We start from the raw sequence: 19,019 nt of genomic DNA on the forward strand, positions 1-19,019 counted from the left end.
CATCATTGCTAGTAAAGAGGAAGAAGGAGAAGAAGGGGAAGGAAGAAAGAGGAAGGAAGAAGGAGAAGAAGGAGGAAGAAAAAAAAAAAGTTGTAGTCGGAGGAAGAAGAAGAAGGAGGAAGAAGAAAAAAAAAATCTTTCCCAAATTCGGAGGAGGAAGAAGAAGAAGAAGAAGAAGGAGGAAGAAGAAAAAAAAAATCTTTCCCAAATTCGGAGGAGGAAGAAGAAGAAGAAGAAGAAGAAGAAAAAAATATTTCCCAGATTTGGAGGAAGAAGAAGAAGAAGAAGAAGAAAGAGGAAGAAGAAAAAAAAAATCTTTCCCAGATTCGGAGGAAGAAGAAGAAGAAGAAGAAGAAGGAGAAGGAAGAAGGAGAAGAAGGAGGAAGAAAAAAATAAAAGTTGCAGTCGGAGGAAGAAGAAGAAGAAGAAGAAAAAGGGAAAAGAAGGAGGAAGAAGAAGAAAGAAGAAAAAAGAAGAACAAAAAAAAAAAAACCGAATCTGCAACCCAGATTCAGAGGAAGAAGAAGAAGAAGGAAGAAAGAAAATAAAAAGTTGCAGTCGGAGGAAGAAAAAGGAAGAAGAAGAAAAAAGAAAAAAGAAAAAAAAAACCGAATCTGCAACCCAGATTCGGAGGAAGAAGAAGAAGAGGAAGGAGAAGGAAGAAGGAGGAAGAAGAAAAAAAAAATCTTCCCCAAATTCGGAGGAAGAAGAAGAAGAAGAAGAAGAAGGAAGAAGAAGAAGGAAGAAGGAGAAGAAGGAGAAGGAAGAAGAAGAATGAAGAAGAAGAAGAAGAAGAAGAAGAAGGAAGAAGGAGAAGGAAGAAGGAGAAGAAGAAGAAAAAGAAGGAAGAAGGAGAAGGAAGAAGGAGAAGAAGGAAGAAGAAGAAGGAAGAAGGAGAAGAAGGAGAAGAAGGAGGAAGAAAAAAAAAAATCCGAATCTGCAACCCAGATTCGGAGGATGAAGAAGAAGAAGAAAAGGAAGGAAGAAAGAGGAAGGAGAGGGAAGAAGGAGGAACAAGGAGGAAGAAGAAAAAAAGAAAAAAGAAAAAAAAAACCTGGATGACACGTGACGCCCAGTCAATGTCCACATAAGTGCCACGTCACAGTTAACGGGAGACTTAACAGTTTGACTAATGGATGTATGAGACTGTCCCAAAATTTACACTGTAGGTATGACTCTTAGACGAAAAAAAACTTGATGTGCTACATGTTGAAAACCACGAAATATGAGGGTAGTAAACAGTTTTTTACCCTAAATTGAATTTGTGTAAGAATGATCTATAAATCGAAACTTATAAAATTGACGGCTTGGATCGTTGAAATCTAACGTGAAGTGAACCCTACAACTAGTTCTCATTTCTTTCCAAAAGTGGGGATACCCTTAGATAAAGGGGCTGTGTGTATATATATATATATATATATATTAACAAATGATATTTTCTACATTAAGGGGGTAAGAAGTAGGCTAGCAATAATGTGATTCAAATTTATCTTTGGTAAGAATCGAAACTAAGTTCGCTCACTTACAAGTGAAAAAAACATATCACTAGACTGTAGTACCAAGTGTCTTGTTTGTTTATAATTTATGATATTATTCTTTTGGCTTCTGGAATCTCCCCAACAAAAACGAAACACAACCTACTTTTATCTCTGTCTGGAATCTCCCCTTCATTATTGACTACACCAAACACATCCAAATCGATCTTGCTGAATTGGGTTCGCTTAAAGTTCCATACTTTTTATGTTTTCTGGATTGGACTGGATTGGATTGGATTGGAGCGTTTGAGCTGTGGTTGGATAGAAGAAATATGAGAGTGGTGAAAGGGACTAGTAATTATGCGAACACTTTGTGACTCCTGTGAAAGCGCTGCCGCAATCGTGTTTTGCGCTGCCGACGAGGCTGCTCTTTGCCGCGCCTGTGACGAGAAGGTATGACCTTTTTTCCCATTTTGCTGTTAATTTTTCCAAAGTTTTTTTTTACAGTGCCCAATTTGCAGTTTCATATGTTACACCCGGAAATCTAGGCAAAAAAAGAACTAATTAATGATGTGTTTTGTTTGCTGGGTGCATATTGAACCATATATTAGCTTGTTGAATTGTTAGTTGCTTCCATGTTTAACTAATGTAAGGGCAAGCAACTGTGGGTTAAGTTAGTTGGACCGCCTTTTCGCGTAGATTCAGAATAGTTTGGAATTAACATTTGTTTTCATGTTTCTATATTCTCTGTACGGCTTGTATTCGAGATGCTTTAAACTGTTGATCCGGTGGCAGGTTCATATGTGCAATAAGCTTGCTAGCCGGCATGTTCGGGTTGGTCTTGCAGCTCCCAGTGAAGTTCCCCGCTGCGACATTTGTGAAAATGCACCTGGTATGCAGACCTATTTTGCGATTCTATCGATTCCCTGCTGATATATGTCTTAATGTTGTTTGAAAGAAAGAAAAGAAAATTAACGACGCTTGTTCTATCTTCCTGGAAACTACTTGTAGCTTTCTTTTGTTGCGAGATAGATGGAAGTTCCCTGTGTTTGCAATGTGATTTGATTGTTCATGTTGGAGGCAAAAGAATGCATGGAAGATATCTTGTACTGAGACAAAGAGTTGAGGTGGGTTTGTTGATCCTACTTACTAAGAATTGGATTATTTTACTTTTACATAGGTGTTGCGGATGACTTAAATGTTTTACACTGTTTGGTTGTTTTGTAGTTTCCAGGAGATAAACCTGGTAATATTGAGGACCCAGCTTCCCAACCCACTGATCCAGGCGAGAGCAGAAGAGTACAACAACCCCATCCACCTAGAATGACAATAGGAGAGAACCTGCAAAATCATCGGGTGTCTCCTATTCGTGCTTCAGATGCCAATGCTGATGAGCATGTAAAGATGGATAATAAATTGATTGATTTGAACATGAAGCCTCATCGGATGCATGGACAAGCTTCAAACAAAGAGGTTAGAGTGCTTTCATTATTTAGTACCTAGCTCTGTTTTTGTTTTAGCATGTATCTCAACCCTGCAAATGGAACATTGTCAAATTCGTATGGAATGGATCCCATCTGCAATTCACTTGGGGGGGAACAATTTCACAAGGTCTGGGTCATAGTTGCTTATTAGGGACGTGAGCAAAGTGGTTAATAAATTGCAAAAGTTTGTAATGTATGTGCAGCTAAACTAAGAACACAAGTCGGTTTACTTCATAAGCTAAGAAATTGAAGCCAGAAAGGCAGTTAAAATAGGAACTGCTAAGTTGAGAATTGCCATCTTTGTGTCTGAGAAGAAAAGAGTTTGCATTTTCTATATATCTATTTGCATTTCACAAATGTATAATAGACACAGCTTGTACTCAAGTCCGTCTTTCGGATATCATGAGAGCAATATGTGGTCATTAGAGAAATCACACTTCTGTGTTTTTGTGTCGATTATCCGATTTTAGTTACTCACACTTCAAGTTACCATTGTTCTACAACCTTGCGCATAGCTCAACAGAACACATTCTCTCTATTGATACTTGAATCTCTTGAGCTAGATCAGTGCATAACCTGTTGGCTTTTCGTATTTTTCAGGACTAGTATCGGCGTATCTGGAAGCATCGGCTGGCGCAGATTACTTCACTAGCTAGTCGTAAAAAGGGTGCTTCCTGTATACCTTTCTTATATTGCTGCTTTATGTAAAACTGTAAAATGGGCATTTGATCATTATGTAGTTTAGTTGTGTAGAGGATATAATAGTAAAAAAGTATCCATGACTTTGCTTAACAAAAAACACATTTTTGTAATTGCTTCACTTGTATATGCAAAAACTGAGGACCTTCATGTAATCGATAGTTTTAAAAGTTCTTGTTCAATTATGAGAAAACGGTTTGAATAACATTATTCAACGTTATTTTTATTCAGAAGTAGGCTTGTTTGGTATGGTTGACCCTAGAAATTAAAAAGCCTACATTGCGCGCAAATCGAGTAATTACTGAGCTAATTACGTCCTTTTATTGATGGGGCATGCTAACTTGCGACCAAGCTCGGTTAGACGGGTATAATAGTTATGATGGTGTGGTGTTGAACCTACTGTTGACTTCTGCACTGAGTGACTACGGTGGAGGAAGGAACACTCTTAGCCTAGGGTTTTCGAACCTGAAGACAAGGTTATTCAAGGGAGATGAATGTCTTTATGGTGAATATTGTTTGGTTGTTTGAATGCCAAACTCTGAAGTGCACTTGGGAGTAACCAATCATAGAACATCTCATTTCGTTGAAAAGCTAATGAAGTGACCTCGTTCGGTGATAGAATCAAAGACTCCTTGTCGACACCAATGGAACTCAAAGCAATGTTAATCTAAACTAAAGATGCTCCTAGATCGCTTGATTCCACAATTCTAGTGATGTTAATCCAAACTGAATATGTTTTCGATTCCCAAAATAGTGCTATTAATACAAACTGAAGATGTGTTATGCGTTGACGAACGGTGAGGAATATTAGTATTTTTGTCAGAGTGCGAGAAGGTCTCACGTAGAACAAGGGTTTCTGTCTAGAGCATTGAGTTGAAAAGGCTTTCTACGTCATAGAACTACTTCCATTTATAGGGGTAGATTTTGTGATGACCAAGCTTGCTGAAGTAGAGTCCTGATAGGACTATGCCTCCTCGGTACCCACCTGGATATCCTTGACATTCTTTGTACAATCCTCTTTTGTAACCGAAATTCAATCTCTATTTGGTCTCGGCTTCTTTGACTTGAAACAGAATTCTAAACTTAATCCTTTACATAATTAATTTATTCACATCTGATCAGCCATAGGTTTTGATTTTTGAATTAATTTCAATTCAACCAAAACTTAGACAAACTTAAGATTCTTGCGGCATTGCTCAACCTCTGAGTCTGTTACATTTATGAGGAATGAACAAGTAGAAGCTGTTAATAGTGATTGGTTGGCGGCCATTTTTATGATATTATGCATAGATCCGATATATCATGGCAAATTTTTTAGAAAAAAAAATCGTGAGATTTAGGCATGCCTTCATTTCTCACATTCGAGATGATCCCACCAAAGGAGAGATTTGTTTGAATTGAAATATGCCTTCTCTCACTGAGCCATGCCTAAGTTGATCCCTTAGTAATCCCACTTCCATTAGGACTCGATCGAATCATCATTCTCTGGGCTGAGAAAGTTACATGGCTTGAAGGATCACCATTGGCCAAGATTCATGACCTTTTTGAATTATTCTTCCCGGGCCAAATTGAACATTTCAGGATCAAACAGGTATTTTTCTTGAATCAAATTTTTTGCTTTTGAAATTAATGAGTGGTTATGTGCACACCCAAATTTCATCTCTGAATACCTAATTTACTCTCACACATATCTTTGGACACCAAAATAATTTATTAAATTTTCAAGGATGCCTTTTTCTACTTTTTATGAATTTATTTTTCTCTGGACACCCATTTTCTTGCGCTCTAAATGCTTCAAAACCTTCCTCACATGAAGGAAGTATAATCTCTCTTGCAAGGGCACTGACACTTTTTTTTGTTTTTTTTGTCAAACCAAAAATTATTACATGAAATAGAAAACTCAAAGGTCGTCTAAATACAACCATAGCCCAAGAGGAAATACAATAGAAAGGTCCAAAAAGAGTAAGCCTAGAACAACAAAAACCTAGATCTGGATGAATGTTGCCTCCTCCACAATGGATGTGCCACCATTGCCGATCTGCCACCACCGGCAAGAGGAATGACCCGCGAACAAGCATGGTCATAGCAAATAGTGCTAAGAGCACTTTAACAACCACCGAACACCCGAGTAGTGACATGCGATGGGCCGAGTAACAAAGGTCAGTGGTGGAGGACTGACGACTGGAAGCAACAGAGGAGGAAAAACGTATAAAAGCCCAAATTTGAGGCAAGTTTGAGGAGATTGAGACAAGCTCATGAAAATTAAAAATTAAGGAGGTTACCGGAATTAAGGGAGAGAAACAAAACAGGGAAACTAAGAAGAGAGGAGTCTTAATAAGTGGGAGGAGGGCAAATAAGATGGGAGGGAGGGGAGTAAGTGGGAGGGGCAAGACAAGATGAGAAGGAAGGAGGAGGATCAGAGCGAGGGTTAGTAGGCTAGAGAGGAGAAGGAAAACGAAGAAGAGCAAAAGGGTTGCCAGCCGACTCCAAGAAAAGAAAGGAGTCAACAACCAAAGATAGGGGATTTTTTTGGGGTAGGGGGTGGCGGGTTGGGTTACGAGGGTTCTGTGCGAGAGAGAAAAGGGCAGGGGTAAAACCCCGTTTGAAATTTGTTCATTACATTGCAGTGCTTGCTGTAACAGCAAGGTGTATGACGTAAGTACAATGAAAAAAGAGAGTAAACCTTATGAACCTTGTCAAACCAATCCAATGACTAAACTCCAAAAATTAGGATGAAATGAATGTTTATATGAAAAGAAAAAAAATCTATGGATATTACCGTCTGGATTTGGTGTATCAGTCCAACAAGGCAACAAGGTTCTTGCAAAATATGGTTTATCAAATACCATCACAAAGAATGTTAAGAATCGAATAAAAAATGACAAAATTTACTTTGTCCTATTCAAGATATCATAGTTGTCGCTATGTTCTTCCATTCTACTATAGAGTTTCAAAGAAGCGTTATAAAGTGAAATTTAGAAAAGTATGGTAAAGTGAAATTCAAAATTCTATGGGTGTCCAAACTAAATAATTTTTTTTTCTTAAAAAAATCACTAAGTGTCCTATTTAACTGAGTAATTTGAGAGAGGTGCGGGCGGTGAAGAGAGAGAAAAATTGATGAATTCTGAGGTGTATATTATCTCACCTGATTATTTCTTATTTAGTAAAAGAGAATTTTTGTTTTTAAAGTAATATAACTGAAATAGAAAACAATTCAAAAATAAAAGGACAACAAAATTTTAGAGAAGTAAATTAACAGCCTTTTACTAAATATGCTGATATTTTCTTTCAATTTACTTCTTAGTTCTCAACAATGACTAAAATATCGATAATATCAGTGAAATATCGCCAATATTATCGTTTATCAGAGAAACCGATATTTTCCCACGTATCCTCTAATTGTCGTCAAAATATCGCAATAATTGTCGTCAAAATATCGCAATATTATCGATATTATCGATAATATCGCGATATATTCGATATTATCGAAACAATCTCGTGGCTCCGTCATCGGAAAGGCAGCCAAGGCTGCGTCGTTTGGATCGCCTCCCAGACTTGCTCTGTCGCTCATCCTCCAGATCTTTGACATCGCCGGAGCTTACCGGATTCTGCAGAGAAGATGTAGAAATTGTCCAGGGTTAGAATCAGTTCTATTCCTTCACCACACTAAATCAAAACCCTCCAGAATTGATGGAAATATTCAGAGGTTAAGAATAGAAATAGAAATAAATCTGAAACGAAAGCACCTGCATGTGTTAGATCTCGCTCTATTTCAGTCCAACACATAAATCTGAAACGAAAGAACAAAAAAAAATTAACACTCATGGAGGAGGGATTTACCTTCATGCATCTCAGTTTTCATGATTATAGAGACGCGGAGGTGTGTATGTTGTTGGGCTTCAGGTTGCAGACAATAATGAAGAGCTATGAGAGAGAGTGGAGCTGTTGTGAGAGAGAATGCTGTAAGAATGGGCGTTGGGCTTGAGGTTGGAGAAATGATAGCATCTCTCATATTCTAGAAAGAGAGTGAGAGAGTGAGAGAGTGGTTGGGAATCTGAAAAGCATCTCCTTTTTCTTTCTACACGGGTTGGTTTGAAAATGAGAGTGGCTCATGGCTCAAGGCAATTGAAAGGGGATCCAATGTTTCAACACATGCTAGAACAAAAACATTAATGTTCTTTTCTTTTGTTGAACAAAATTAAAATTTTTTTGGATTGTGTTTAGTTTGCGGATCTATTTTCTGTAAAAAAAAATGGTGATAATTAATCTCGGATCCATATGGGTGGCATGTTAACAATTACATGCAAAACTATTTTGGGGATTTATCATTTGATGACTACTCTTCACAATACACTTACTCTACATATAGAGATGATGAAGATAGTCAAAATTTTGAACCTCATAGGAACTCTATGTGGTACTAAGTCACTCATGTATCTTACCATGCAATGTATAAAGTGTAAAATATTGTACTAATTCATTATATATAAATGATTACGGTGTGTTTAAACTTCTTTCATTAATTACTACATATTTTCTACACTCATAATGTTTGCCAGCTCGCTATATAATCAACTTGATAATGTTAAATCCATTATGCAATGCATTTCCTTCCAATGTTTTGTGATAAACTAATAGATAATTGATTAAATAAACATCATGCAAAGTTTCAATAAAAATTTTCAAGTTTTTCTTACACTTTCCGTGGTTTCCATATTATTTTTATCGATATCGATAATATCCCGATATTTCCATCAATATTTCCGTGTTTTCGGACTACCGATATTTCCGATATCATCGATATTTAATACCTTCGTTCTCATCCTTCAGGCTTTCTCCTTCGCAACACCAAAATTTCAAAAATGAGTAAATTGTAGCAATAGTCCTTTAACTTTAATTAAATTGGAACAATAGTCCCTCAACTAAAAATCCATTACCATTAGTGTCTCAACTTGTCAAAATGTATAGCTATGGTCATTTTTGTCAACTTCGTCAAAATTTTGTCAAAATAAGTTATGTTGGAATGATCATTACTATAATTGGAATCCCTCAACTCATCAGAACATGTAGCTATAGTATTTTTTTTGTCAACTTCGTCATAATTTTGTCAAAATGAGTTATGTTAGAATGATCATTACTACAATTGGGTTAAAGTTGATGGACTATTGCTTTAATTGGATTAAAGTTGAGGGATCCATTTCTCAAGTTAGATTAAAGTTGAGGAACCAATAGTAATGAATTTTTAGTTGAAAGACCATAGTTGCATGTTTTGATGAGTTGAGGGTCAAAGGTAATAGATTTTTAGTTTAAGGATCATTATTTCAATTAAGTTAAAGTTCAATGATCATTGCTAAAATTTAGTCTTTCAAAAAAGACAAGTTAACTATTCACTGCTGACACGTGCCAATATTGTATGTGAACACATGCACAGCATGCATGACTGCTAGTTGCTGCAAACTTTCACAGACCAGCCACCGGTGCACCGCCGCCAATCAACCATCCCGAGTTCCAATGCCGACGTCGTCTTCGTTCTCGCTCTTTCTAACGACGATGCTCTGGACGCTCGCTTCTGCCTTTATGAATCCCCGAACTTTTCTTCAGCTGGGGAGCTCGTCCGGAGCCAGAGGCACTGGCAATTACTTGACGACGGAGGAGTTCTGGTTCGATCAGACTCTCGACCACTTCTCGCCCTACGACAGCGGCAAATTCCCGCAGCGCTACTACGAATTTCTCGACTACTTCAGAACGCCTGACGGACCCATTTTTCTCAGAATTTGCGGAGAAGCCGCGTGCAGCGGCATTGCTAACGATTACCTTAGTGTAAGTTCTAATTTTTCAAATTTTTGTGGAAAATTTGTAAATTTGTAAATGTGGAAGAAAGATTGGATTTTTGGGAATTTAATTGAAGTCCCATTGTGCAGGTGTTGGCTAAGAAGTTTGGGGCAGCTGTGGTTTCGCCTGAGCATCGATACTACGGAAAAAGCTCTCCTTTCAAATCGCATACAACGGAGAATTTGAGGTACTTGTCATCCAAGCAAGCTCTTTTCGATTTGGCGGTTTTTCGTGAGTTTTACCAGGCAAGCCCCATTTGTGAAGTTTATGAATTTGTTGTAGATATTTTACCGAATTGAGCATGTTATTTAGTGTTTTCTTTTTATATTTTACTTTGTGTGATTATTTGTAGAATTCATTAAATGTGAAGCTGAATAAGACCAAGGGTGAAAATCCATGGTTTGTGTTTGGTGTTTCGTATGCGGGAGCTCTTAGTGCGTGGTTTCGGGTTAAATTCCCGCATTTGACATGTGGAAGTGTTGCAAGTTCTGCTGTTGTTGGAGCTGTTTATAACTTCACTGAATTTGACCAGCAGGTGATCACTGTGTTAATTTGGCATTTTCTCCTTTAAGGCAAAAGAATGAGATTGTAGTCGCTTAACTACAACACTCTCCGAATGCAGGTTGGTGAGTCTGCAGGTCCACAATGTAAAGCTGCACTGCAAGAAACTAATCGTCTTGTTGAACAAAGGCTTGCTACTAACCGGAAAGCAGTAAAGGTGTCGTTTGGTGCAACGCAGGTTGGATTTTTCATCCTTTTTAGTCACCATTAGTAAATCTGAATCATGATGTACTTCGAAGCACAATCCGGATTCATGCCTGTAGGAGTTTCTTCTTCACTTCTCACCTTGCATCTTGACCTTAAGTTTGTGTGCAGCTTGATATTGATGATGATTTTATGTATTTTCTGGCCGATGCTGCTGTTACAGCGGTAAATGTTACTTCTTTCTTAGTTTTGTCACTCAGTTTGCACTCTATCGAACTGGTGGTGATTATTTGTTTAATAATTTGCAGTTTCAATCCGGAATTCCGGATAAGTTATGCTCCCCTCTTGTTCAAGCAAAGACAAATGAAGAGGATTTGGTGGTATGTTCCTCTTCTCACCTTTCCATTTGGTTCTTTAATTGAAATAATCTTGGTCCACTGTGCTCTATATGTAATCACACAGTTATGTTCTATAATGAGCCCTTGGTTACTGAGCTTGTCTTACGGGCAGCATGTTTACCTTGCATTGTCCAAATAAATAACCCCTTTATGTCAAATCTCTAACTTCAAACTTAGCAGTAGTATGAAAATTTCATGCGCATTTCCTCTGGTATTCATAGTGTACGCTGTATAATATTTTCATTTTAAACTTCAGTGAAAAGTAAGAATGATGGGGAAAAAAAAAAAAAAAAAACTATTTCGTAACTTGTAAGCCGTGCCAATAATCGTGGTTCTTGGACTTAAGCTTTATGAAGATGCCTATATCAAGCTTCTCTAGTTGTGTAATGTTGCTAATGGCAAAAACTTAATCTTCTTGCAGGAAACATATGCTAGATACGTTAAAGATCATTATCTGGGAAGTTTTGGTGTTGATGTCGAAACATATAATCAGAAGCACTTGAAGAATACTGCTATTAGTGAGGGCAGTTCTGATAGATTGTGGTGGTTCCAAGTTTGTACTGAAGTTGCATATTTTCAGGTGGCACCTGCAAATGATAGCATCCGGTCTTCAAAAATTGACACAAGGCATGTTTCTGAAAATATTTTTGATCTAAATACTATTTTTCTACTTATGCTTTTTCTACAGACCTGTAGAATGTTCAACTCGGTAGCTCCTGTATGCATCTCTGATTGATAGTTTGACATCGTTGCAGATACCATTTAGACCTTTGCAAGAGTGTTTTCGGAGAGGGCATCTATCCTGATGTTGTTGCAACAAATCTATACTATGGAGGCAAAAAAATTGCAGGTCAAGGACATTGATCTCTCTTTGCCTATCTATATGTTTTCCTAGTAATTACATATTACTATTTCAGTAGCATAAGTTCTATCTACCCTTTCATCTCGGCCCTCAACCTTATCCCTTCTCCTCCTGCCCTGCTGCCTACCAGAAAACCCCTAATAGCTGAAGGCATTTCTTGTTGGGGGCATAAAAAGACTTCACTACTTTGGAGATGTTTATCTCACAAAGAAGAATGTAATGCAGCGGAATTGATAGGCAAGAGAAAGAAAGAATACTCAAGGTATTACACAAGATTTTTATTCACTCACAAACTTATTACAAGAGGAAACACTCAAACGCTCTTAGAAGCTTTGTTGCTTCTTCTCACTTCTCACTACTTGCTCTCTTGGTTGTTTCAAATGGTGTGGATGCCTTCTCCTTTTATAGGCATGGATGGAACCTTGGAGAAGCATGGAAGCATCATGCTAGAGATATCTAGATAATTCCACTACCTTCCTAAGTTAGAATTATCTACATTAATCTTGTATGTTGGTGGAATCCTCACCATTCTTCTAGACTCTTCCACCAACTTGAATTTGGTAGAATTCTCTAGCATGTGCATGGATCTTTCTTTGTGTATGGACTGGATCAATTGTCTTGGGCCAAGACAAGATTACATTTCAACATCCCCCCTTAATCTTGTCTTGTGACGCCGATTGATTTCCTCAATCTAACAAAGTCTTTTTGTTTGAGTGGCTTGGTGAATATGTCAGCGACTTGGTCTTGAGACTTCACGTATTCCACTTGCACATCCTTTCTTGCAATACACTCTCTTATGTAATGATAGCGGGTATCTATGTGTTTGCTCCTGTCATGGAAAACTGGATTCTTTGCTAAAGCTATTGCAAACTTGTTGTCGACATAGATCTCTGTTGGCTCTTCTTGTGTAATACTTTGAGTATTCTTTCTTTCTCCTGCTTATCAATTCCGCTACGTTACATTCTTCTTGGTGAGATAAATATCTCCAAAGTAGTGAAGTCTTTTTAAGCCCCAACAACTAGAAGAATGGTGAGGATTCCACCAACATACAAGCTTAGTGTAGATAATTCTAGCATAGGAAGGTAGTGGAATTATCTAGATATATCTAGCATGATGTTTCCATGCTTCTTCAAGGTTCCATCCATGCCTATAAAAGGAGAAGGCATCCACACCATTTGTAACAACCAAGGGAGTAAGTAGTGAGAAGTGAGAATAAGCAACAAAGCTTCTAAGAGTGTTTGAGTATTTCCTCTTGTACTAAGTTTGTGAGTGAATAAAAATCTTGTGTAATACATTGAGTGTTCTTTCTTTCTCTTGCCTATCAATTCCGCTGCATTACATTCTTCTTTGTGAGATAAACGTCTCCAAAGTAGTGAAGTCTTTTTAAGCCCCAACAAAGTGGTATCACAGCTATGGCTAGCAACGTTATGGCAGCCTTCCAAGTTCCAGTGCTCGACAACAACAACTTCGATAATTGGAGTATCAAAATGAAGGCCCATTTGGGAGCACATGATGTATGGGAAGTCGTGGAGAAAGGCTACACTTAGCCAGAAGATGAAGCTACTATGTCCCAACCCCATAAGGAGAGTTTGAAATATTCAAGAAAGAGAGACAAGAAGGCTCTCTACCTAATCTACCAAGCATTAGATGACAATGACTTTGAGAAGGTCTCGAGTGCAACCTCTGCCAAGCAAGCATGGGAAAAGCTTCAAACCTCTTACAAAAGAGCCGAACAAGTGAAAAAGGTTCGTCTTCAAGTACTAAGAGGTGAGTTCGAATCTCTACAAATGAAAGGGTCTGAATCAATCTCTGATTATTTTTCAAGAGTCTTAGCGGTTTCCAATCAATTAAAAAGAAACGGAGAAAAATTAGAAGATGTTAGAATTATGGAGAAGATACTACGCTCATTGGACCCCAAGTTCGAGCACATTGTCGTGACGATTGAAGAAACTAAAAACTTGGAAGAAATTAGTATAAAGCAATTAATGGGTTCGCTACAAGCATATGAAGAGAAACATAAAAAGAGGCAAGGGAATGATAAGCAGCTCCTCAAGACGAATGTTCAGCCAAAGAAGAAAGAAGAAAGCTTCGATAATGAGAGAAGCCAGTACGAAAGAAGTGGTGGTCGAGGACGCGGACGTGGACATGGACGTGGACGTGGTTGGAACTTCAACAACCATAGCAACTACGAAAGAGGAGGAAGCTCAACAAAAGGTCGTGGAAGAGGGCGCTCAAACTTGAGGTATGAAAAATCTCAAGTTCAATGCTATAACTATCAAAAGTTTGGGCATTATGCTTAGGAATGTAGAGCTCAAAGCAACAGACTTGATGAGAAGGTCAATTATGTGAAAGAAGAGAAAGAAGATAATGGCATTGTGCTACTAACATGCAAGAATAATGATGGAGACCAAGACTATACATGGTACCTTGACACCGGCACCAGCAACCACATGTGCGGAAGAAAAAGCATGTTCGTAGAGCTCAATGAATCGGTAAGTGGCAAAAAAATTTTTGGAGACAAATCCAAAATACCCGTCAAAGAAAAAGGTAACATCCTAATTCCCCTGAAAAATGGCGGTCACCAATTAATTTCAAATGTCTACTATGTGCCCAATATGAAAAGCAACATTTTGAGCTTGGGTCAACTCTTAGAAAAAGGTTATGATATTCACATGAAAAATTATAGCCTTTTTCTTAGAGATGACAAAGGAAGATTAATTGCCAAGGTGAAAATGTCAAAGAATAGAATATTTCCTATGATTATTCAAAATGATGTTGCAAAGTGCCTCAAAACATGTTACAAAGACACATCCTGGCTTTGGCATCTTTGTTTTGGGCATCTTAACTTTGGGGGACTGGAGTTATTATCCAAGAAGGAGATGGTGAGAGGCTTACCATGCATCAGTCGCCCTGACCAAGCTTGCGAATGATGTTTACTTGGGAAACAGTTCAGGAAAAGCTTTCCAAAGGAGTCGACCACAATAACCCAGAAGCCACTCGAGCTCATTCACATTGATGTGTGCGGTCCAATAAAACCAAGCTCTTTGGGTAAAAATAATTATTTCCTTCTCTTCATTGATGATTTTTCAAGGAAAACCTGGGTATATTTCTTGAAGCAGAAATCAGAAGTCTTTGGAGCATTCAAGAAGTTCAAAGCTGCTATAGAGAAAGAAAATGGTTGCAAGATCAAAGCCATAAGATCTGATCGAGGAGGAGAATTCACTTTGAAGGAATTTCAAGAATTCTGTGAAGCCAATTGAATTCGTCGACCTTTGACAGTTCCAAGATCCCCTCAACAAAATAGTGTGGCGGAAAGAAAAAATCGAACCATCATCGACATGGCTCGAAGCATGCTCAAAAGTAAGAGATTGCCTAAAGAGTTGTGGGCAGAAGCTGTAGCATGTGTTGTCTACCTATCAAATCGGTCTCCAACAAGAAGTGTGTGGGGAAAGACTTCGCAAAAAGCATGGAGTGGAAGAAAGCCAGGTATCTCTCATCTAAGAGTTTTTGGAAGCATAGCCCATGTACATGTACCAGATGAGAGGAGGATGAAACTCAACGACAAAAGTGAGAAGTTCATCTTCATCGGTTATGACTCAAATTCAAAAGGTTATAAGCTGTATAATCCAAACAATGGGAAGACGGTGATTAGTCGAGACGTGACATTCGATGAAGAAGGACAATGAGATTTTGGCTCTCATGCAGGTGATCTTCACTTCTTTCCTCAGTTTGAAGAAGAGAATGAACAAGGGATGATGGAGCAAGCAAGAGAGGTTCAACAAGAATCCACTACTCCACCTGTTTTACCAACATCAACCAATCATGGCAATTCACCAGCATCAGCATCGTCAAGTGGGAACCTAAATGAAAGAGAAGTACCACGCACAAGAAGTCTACAAGATCTCTATGAGGTAGCTGAAAAACTTGATAATCCTACACTTTTCTATCTCTTTGCTGATTGTGAACCAGTTGACTTCCAAGAAGTAGTGCAAGATACTAAGTGGTGGAAAGCAATGAATGAAGAAATTGAAGCAATCCATAAAAACAATACATGGGAACTCGATATTCTTTCGAAATGACACAAAGCTATCGGAGTCAACTGGGTGTATAAGACAAAGAAGAATGCCAACGAAGAGGTCGAAAGATACAAGGCGAGATTAGTGGCAAAGGGCTATAGTCAAAGAGCCGGAATCGACTCTGATGAGGTATTTGCACCCATTGCTCGGTTGGAAACTATACGATTACTAATTTCTTTGGCAGCTCAAAACAAATGGAAGATTCAACAAATATATGTGAAGTTCGCTTTCCTAAATTGAGTCATTGAAGAAGAAGTCTACATTCAGCAACCATCAGGCTATGAAATCAAAAGGCATGAAGATAAAGTTCTGAAGCTGAAGAAAGCCCTCTATGGGTTAAAACAAGCGCCACGAGCATGGAATAGTCGCATTGACAAGTACTTCCAAGAAAATAACTTCACCAAGTACCCTCATGAACATGCTCTCTATGTCAAAGTCAAAGATGGAGATATTCTAATTGTGTGCTTATATGTGGATGATCTAATCTTCACCAGAAGTAATTCAAGCATGTATGAAGAGTTCAAGAGAGTGATGACCAAAGAATTCGAGATGACCCGACATCGGGTTGATGGCATACTACCTAGGCATTGAAGTCAAGCAGAACAAAGAAGGCATTTTCATCTCCTAAGAAAGCTACACAAAGGAGATACTAAAAAAGTTTAAAATGGAAGACTGCAAGCCCATAAGCACGCCAATGGAGTGCGGAGTCAAACTAACCAAGCATGACGAAGGAGAAAGTGTAGATCCAACATTTTTCAAGAGTTTAGTTAGAAGCTTGTGCTACTTGACATGCACAAGACTAGAAATTCTCTATGCCGTCGGATTAGTCAGTCGCTACATGGAGAATCCCACAACTACACACTTGAAGACCGCCAAAAGAATGCTTCGATACCTTAAGGGGGCGTTTGTTTCACCTCCTTAGAAGGGACTGGACTGGACTGGACTACAGTCCCATGTTTGATAGGTGTTGGGACTAAGTTAAGTGGGACTAAAGGGGACTCGTGTGGACTACGGGGCTCGCTAGGTAGTCTTAGCGAGACCCCCCAAATACCACCGGATTGCTAAGATCGTTGCTCTGCTCGACTCCTCAGCGCTTTGCTCGACTGCTCACCCTGCTCGACAACCTCACCGGACCATCCCAGGACAACCGCCGCGTCCTCGTAAATCGCCGCTTTCATTTCCTTCTTCCTCACTGCCTCGCACATTAAAAAATCCAAAACATCCAACCCCAGATTCGGAGTCCACAACCTTCCACAACCCACAAACAGAGACAAATTTAACAAAGAAGACAGAATCCAAACAAAAAAATAGCAGCAGAGAAGACAGAATCCAACCCCAGATTCGGAGTCCACAACCTCCGAATTCTGCAAAATGAAGAATCGAGCTTCGTTTTTCTCGTTTGTCCACCGGGTCTTCCTCTTCGATTTGTCCACCAGGTCTTCCTCTTCGATTTGTCCTCCACCGGGTCTTCCTCTTCGTTTTTCTCCTCCTCTGGTGGACAAGCCCGACGATCCCATGAACAAAAACCAGAAAAACGAAGCTCGATTCTTCATTTTGCAGAATTTTTTTGGCAATTAATCAGAAAAAAGAGGAAAGGGACGGAGAGTGTGGGACGGAGAGAACGAGGAAGAAAATGATGGAGGCTTCCAGAGAGAGGGAGAGTATTATTAGAAGAAAAAAAAGATAGAATTAATTAATATAATATTATTAGATATGAATTAAAAAATATAAAATATTGTAGTTTGTTATTATCCTTCTTTTTAGTCCGACACTGCACCAAACGCTTCATTAAATCAGTCCAGCTTAGTCTAGTCTAAGCCAGTCCAGCTTAGTCCCTGAAGCTAATCCAGTCCGAGATAGTCCGGTGCAACAAACGCACCCTAAAGGTACTGTTAACTTTGGCTTGTTCTATTCAAGTTCTAATAACTACAAACTTGTTGGATATAGCGACAGTGATTGGGAGGAGATTCCGACGATAGAAAAAACACTACTGGATTTATGTTTTTCATGGGAGACACTGCATTCACATGGATGTCGAAAAAGCAACCGATTGTGACTCTCTCTACCTGCGAAGCTGAATACGTAGCTGCTACCTCATGTGTCTGTCATGCACTCTGGCTGAGAAACTTGCTGAAAGAATTAAACATGCCACAAGAAGAGCCAACAAAGATCTATGTCGACAACAAGTCTGTAATAGCTCTAGCAAAGAATCCAATATTCCATGACAGAAGCAAACACATAGATACTCGCTATCATTACAGAATAGAGTGTATTGTAAGAAAGGATGTGCAAGTGGAATACGTGAAGTCACAAGACCAAGTCGCCGACATATTCACCAAACCACTCAAGCAAGAAGACTTTGTCAGATTAAGAAACACAATCGGCATCACAAGACAAGATTAAGGGGGGATGTTGAATTGTAATCTTGTCTTGGCCCAAAGATAATAGATCTAGCCCATGCACAAAGAAAGATCCATGCACATGCTAGAGAATTCTAGCAAAGTTCAAGTTGGTGGAAGAGTCTAGAAGAATTGTGAGGATTCCACCAACATACAAGATTAGTGTAGATAATTCTAGCATAGGAAGGTAGTGGAATTATCTAGATATATCTAGCATGATGTTTCCATGCTTCTCCAAGGTTCCATCCATGCCTGTAAAAGGATAAGGCATCCACACCATTTGTAACAACCAAGAGAGCAAGTAGTGAGAAGTGAGAAGAAGCAACAAAGCTTCTAAGAGTGTTTAAGTGTTTCCTCTTGTTGTCGACATAGATCTCTGTTGGCTCTTCTTATGGCATGCTTAATTCTTTTAGCAAGTTTCTCAGCCAGATTGCATGACAGACACATGAGGTAGCAGCTACGTATTCAGCTTCACAGGTAGAGAGAGTGACAATCGGTTGCTTCTTCGACATCCATGTGAATGTAGTGTCTCCCATGAAGAACACAAATCCAGTAGTACTTTTGTTATTGTCGGAATCTCCTGCCCAATCACTGTCGCTGTATCCAACAAGTTTGTAATTATTAGAGCTTGAATAGAACAAGCCAAAGTTAACAGTACCTTTAAGGTATCGAAGAATTCTTTTGGCGGTCTTCAAATGTGTAGTTGTGGGATTCTCCATGTAGAGACTGACTCATCCGACGGCATAGAGAATATCTAGTCTTGTGCAAGTCAAGTAGCGCAAGCTTCCAACTAAACTCTTGAAAAATGTTGGATCTACACTTTCTCCTTCGTCATGCTTAGTTAGTTTAACTCCGCACTCCACTGGTGTGCTTATGGGCTTGCAGTCATCCATTTTGAACTTTTTCAGTATCTCCTTTGTATAGCTTTCTTGGGATATGAAAATGCCTTCTTCGTTCTGCTTGACTTCAATGCCTAGGTAGTATGCCATCAGCCCGATGTCAGTCATCTCGAATTCTTTGGTCATCACTCTCTTGAACTCTTCATACATGCTTGGATTACTTCCGGTGAAGATTATATCATCCACATAT

At 38.8% G+C, this 19,019-nt stretch overlaps 2 protein-coding genes and 2 long non-coding RNA genes across 4 annotated transcripts; 3 read left to right on the forward strand and 1 right to left on the reverse strand.

Moving 5' to 3' along the window:
* Nucleotides 1-1,602: 1,602 nt before the first annotated feature.
* Nucleotides 1,603-3,865, forward strand: LOC114821541 (B-box zinc finger protein 19-like). The gene is made up of 5 exons (XM_070814225.1): nt 1,603-1,928; nt 2,271-2,367; nt 2,487-2,602; nt 2,703-2,948; nt 3,560-3,865. The coding sequence occupies exons 1-5, from the start codon at nt 1,836-1,838 to the stop codon at nt 3,563-3,565; spliced, it is 558 nt and encodes a 185-aa protein (XP_070670326.1). The 5' UTR covers nt 1,603-1,835; the 3' UTR covers nt 3,566-3,865.
* Nucleotides 3,866-6,919: 3,054 nt separating this feature from the next.
* LOC114821543 (uncharacterized) lies at nt 6,920-7,670 on the reverse strand. The gene is made up of 2 exons (XR_003768974.2): nt 7,499-7,670; nt 6,920-7,266 (listed from the first exon to the last, which is right to left on the reverse strand). It is a non-coding gene; the product is annotated as an uncharacterized lncRNA (long non-coding RNA).
* Nucleotides 7,671-9,094: 1,424 nt separating this feature from the next.
* On the forward strand, nt 9,095-10,435 carry LOC114821539 (probable serine protease EDA2; the record flags this gene model as incomplete). Its single annotated transcript, XM_029094087.2, has 5 exons — nt 9,095-9,478; nt 9,580-9,735; nt 9,843-10,025; nt 10,113-10,229; nt 10,367-10,435. Coding segments are annotated over exons 1-5 (909 nt in total), but the record flags the coding sequence as incomplete, so codon positions are not given.
* A 67-nt stretch (nt 10,436-10,502) lies between these two features.
* On the forward strand, nt 10,503-11,740 carry LOC139192577 (uncharacterized). The gene is made up of 2 exons (XR_011576779.1): nt 10,503-10,575; nt 11,015-11,740. It is a non-coding gene; the product is annotated as an uncharacterized lncRNA (long non-coding RNA).
* The last annotated feature ends 7,279 nt before the right edge of the window (nt 11,741-19,019 follow it).

This window comes from Malus domestica, chromosome 15, assembly GCF_042453785.1.
Source record: "Malus domestica chromosome 15, GDT2T_hap1".
NCBI classification, from domain to species: Eukaryota; Viridiplantae; Streptophyta; class Magnoliopsida; order Rosales; family Rosaceae; genus Malus; species Malus domestica.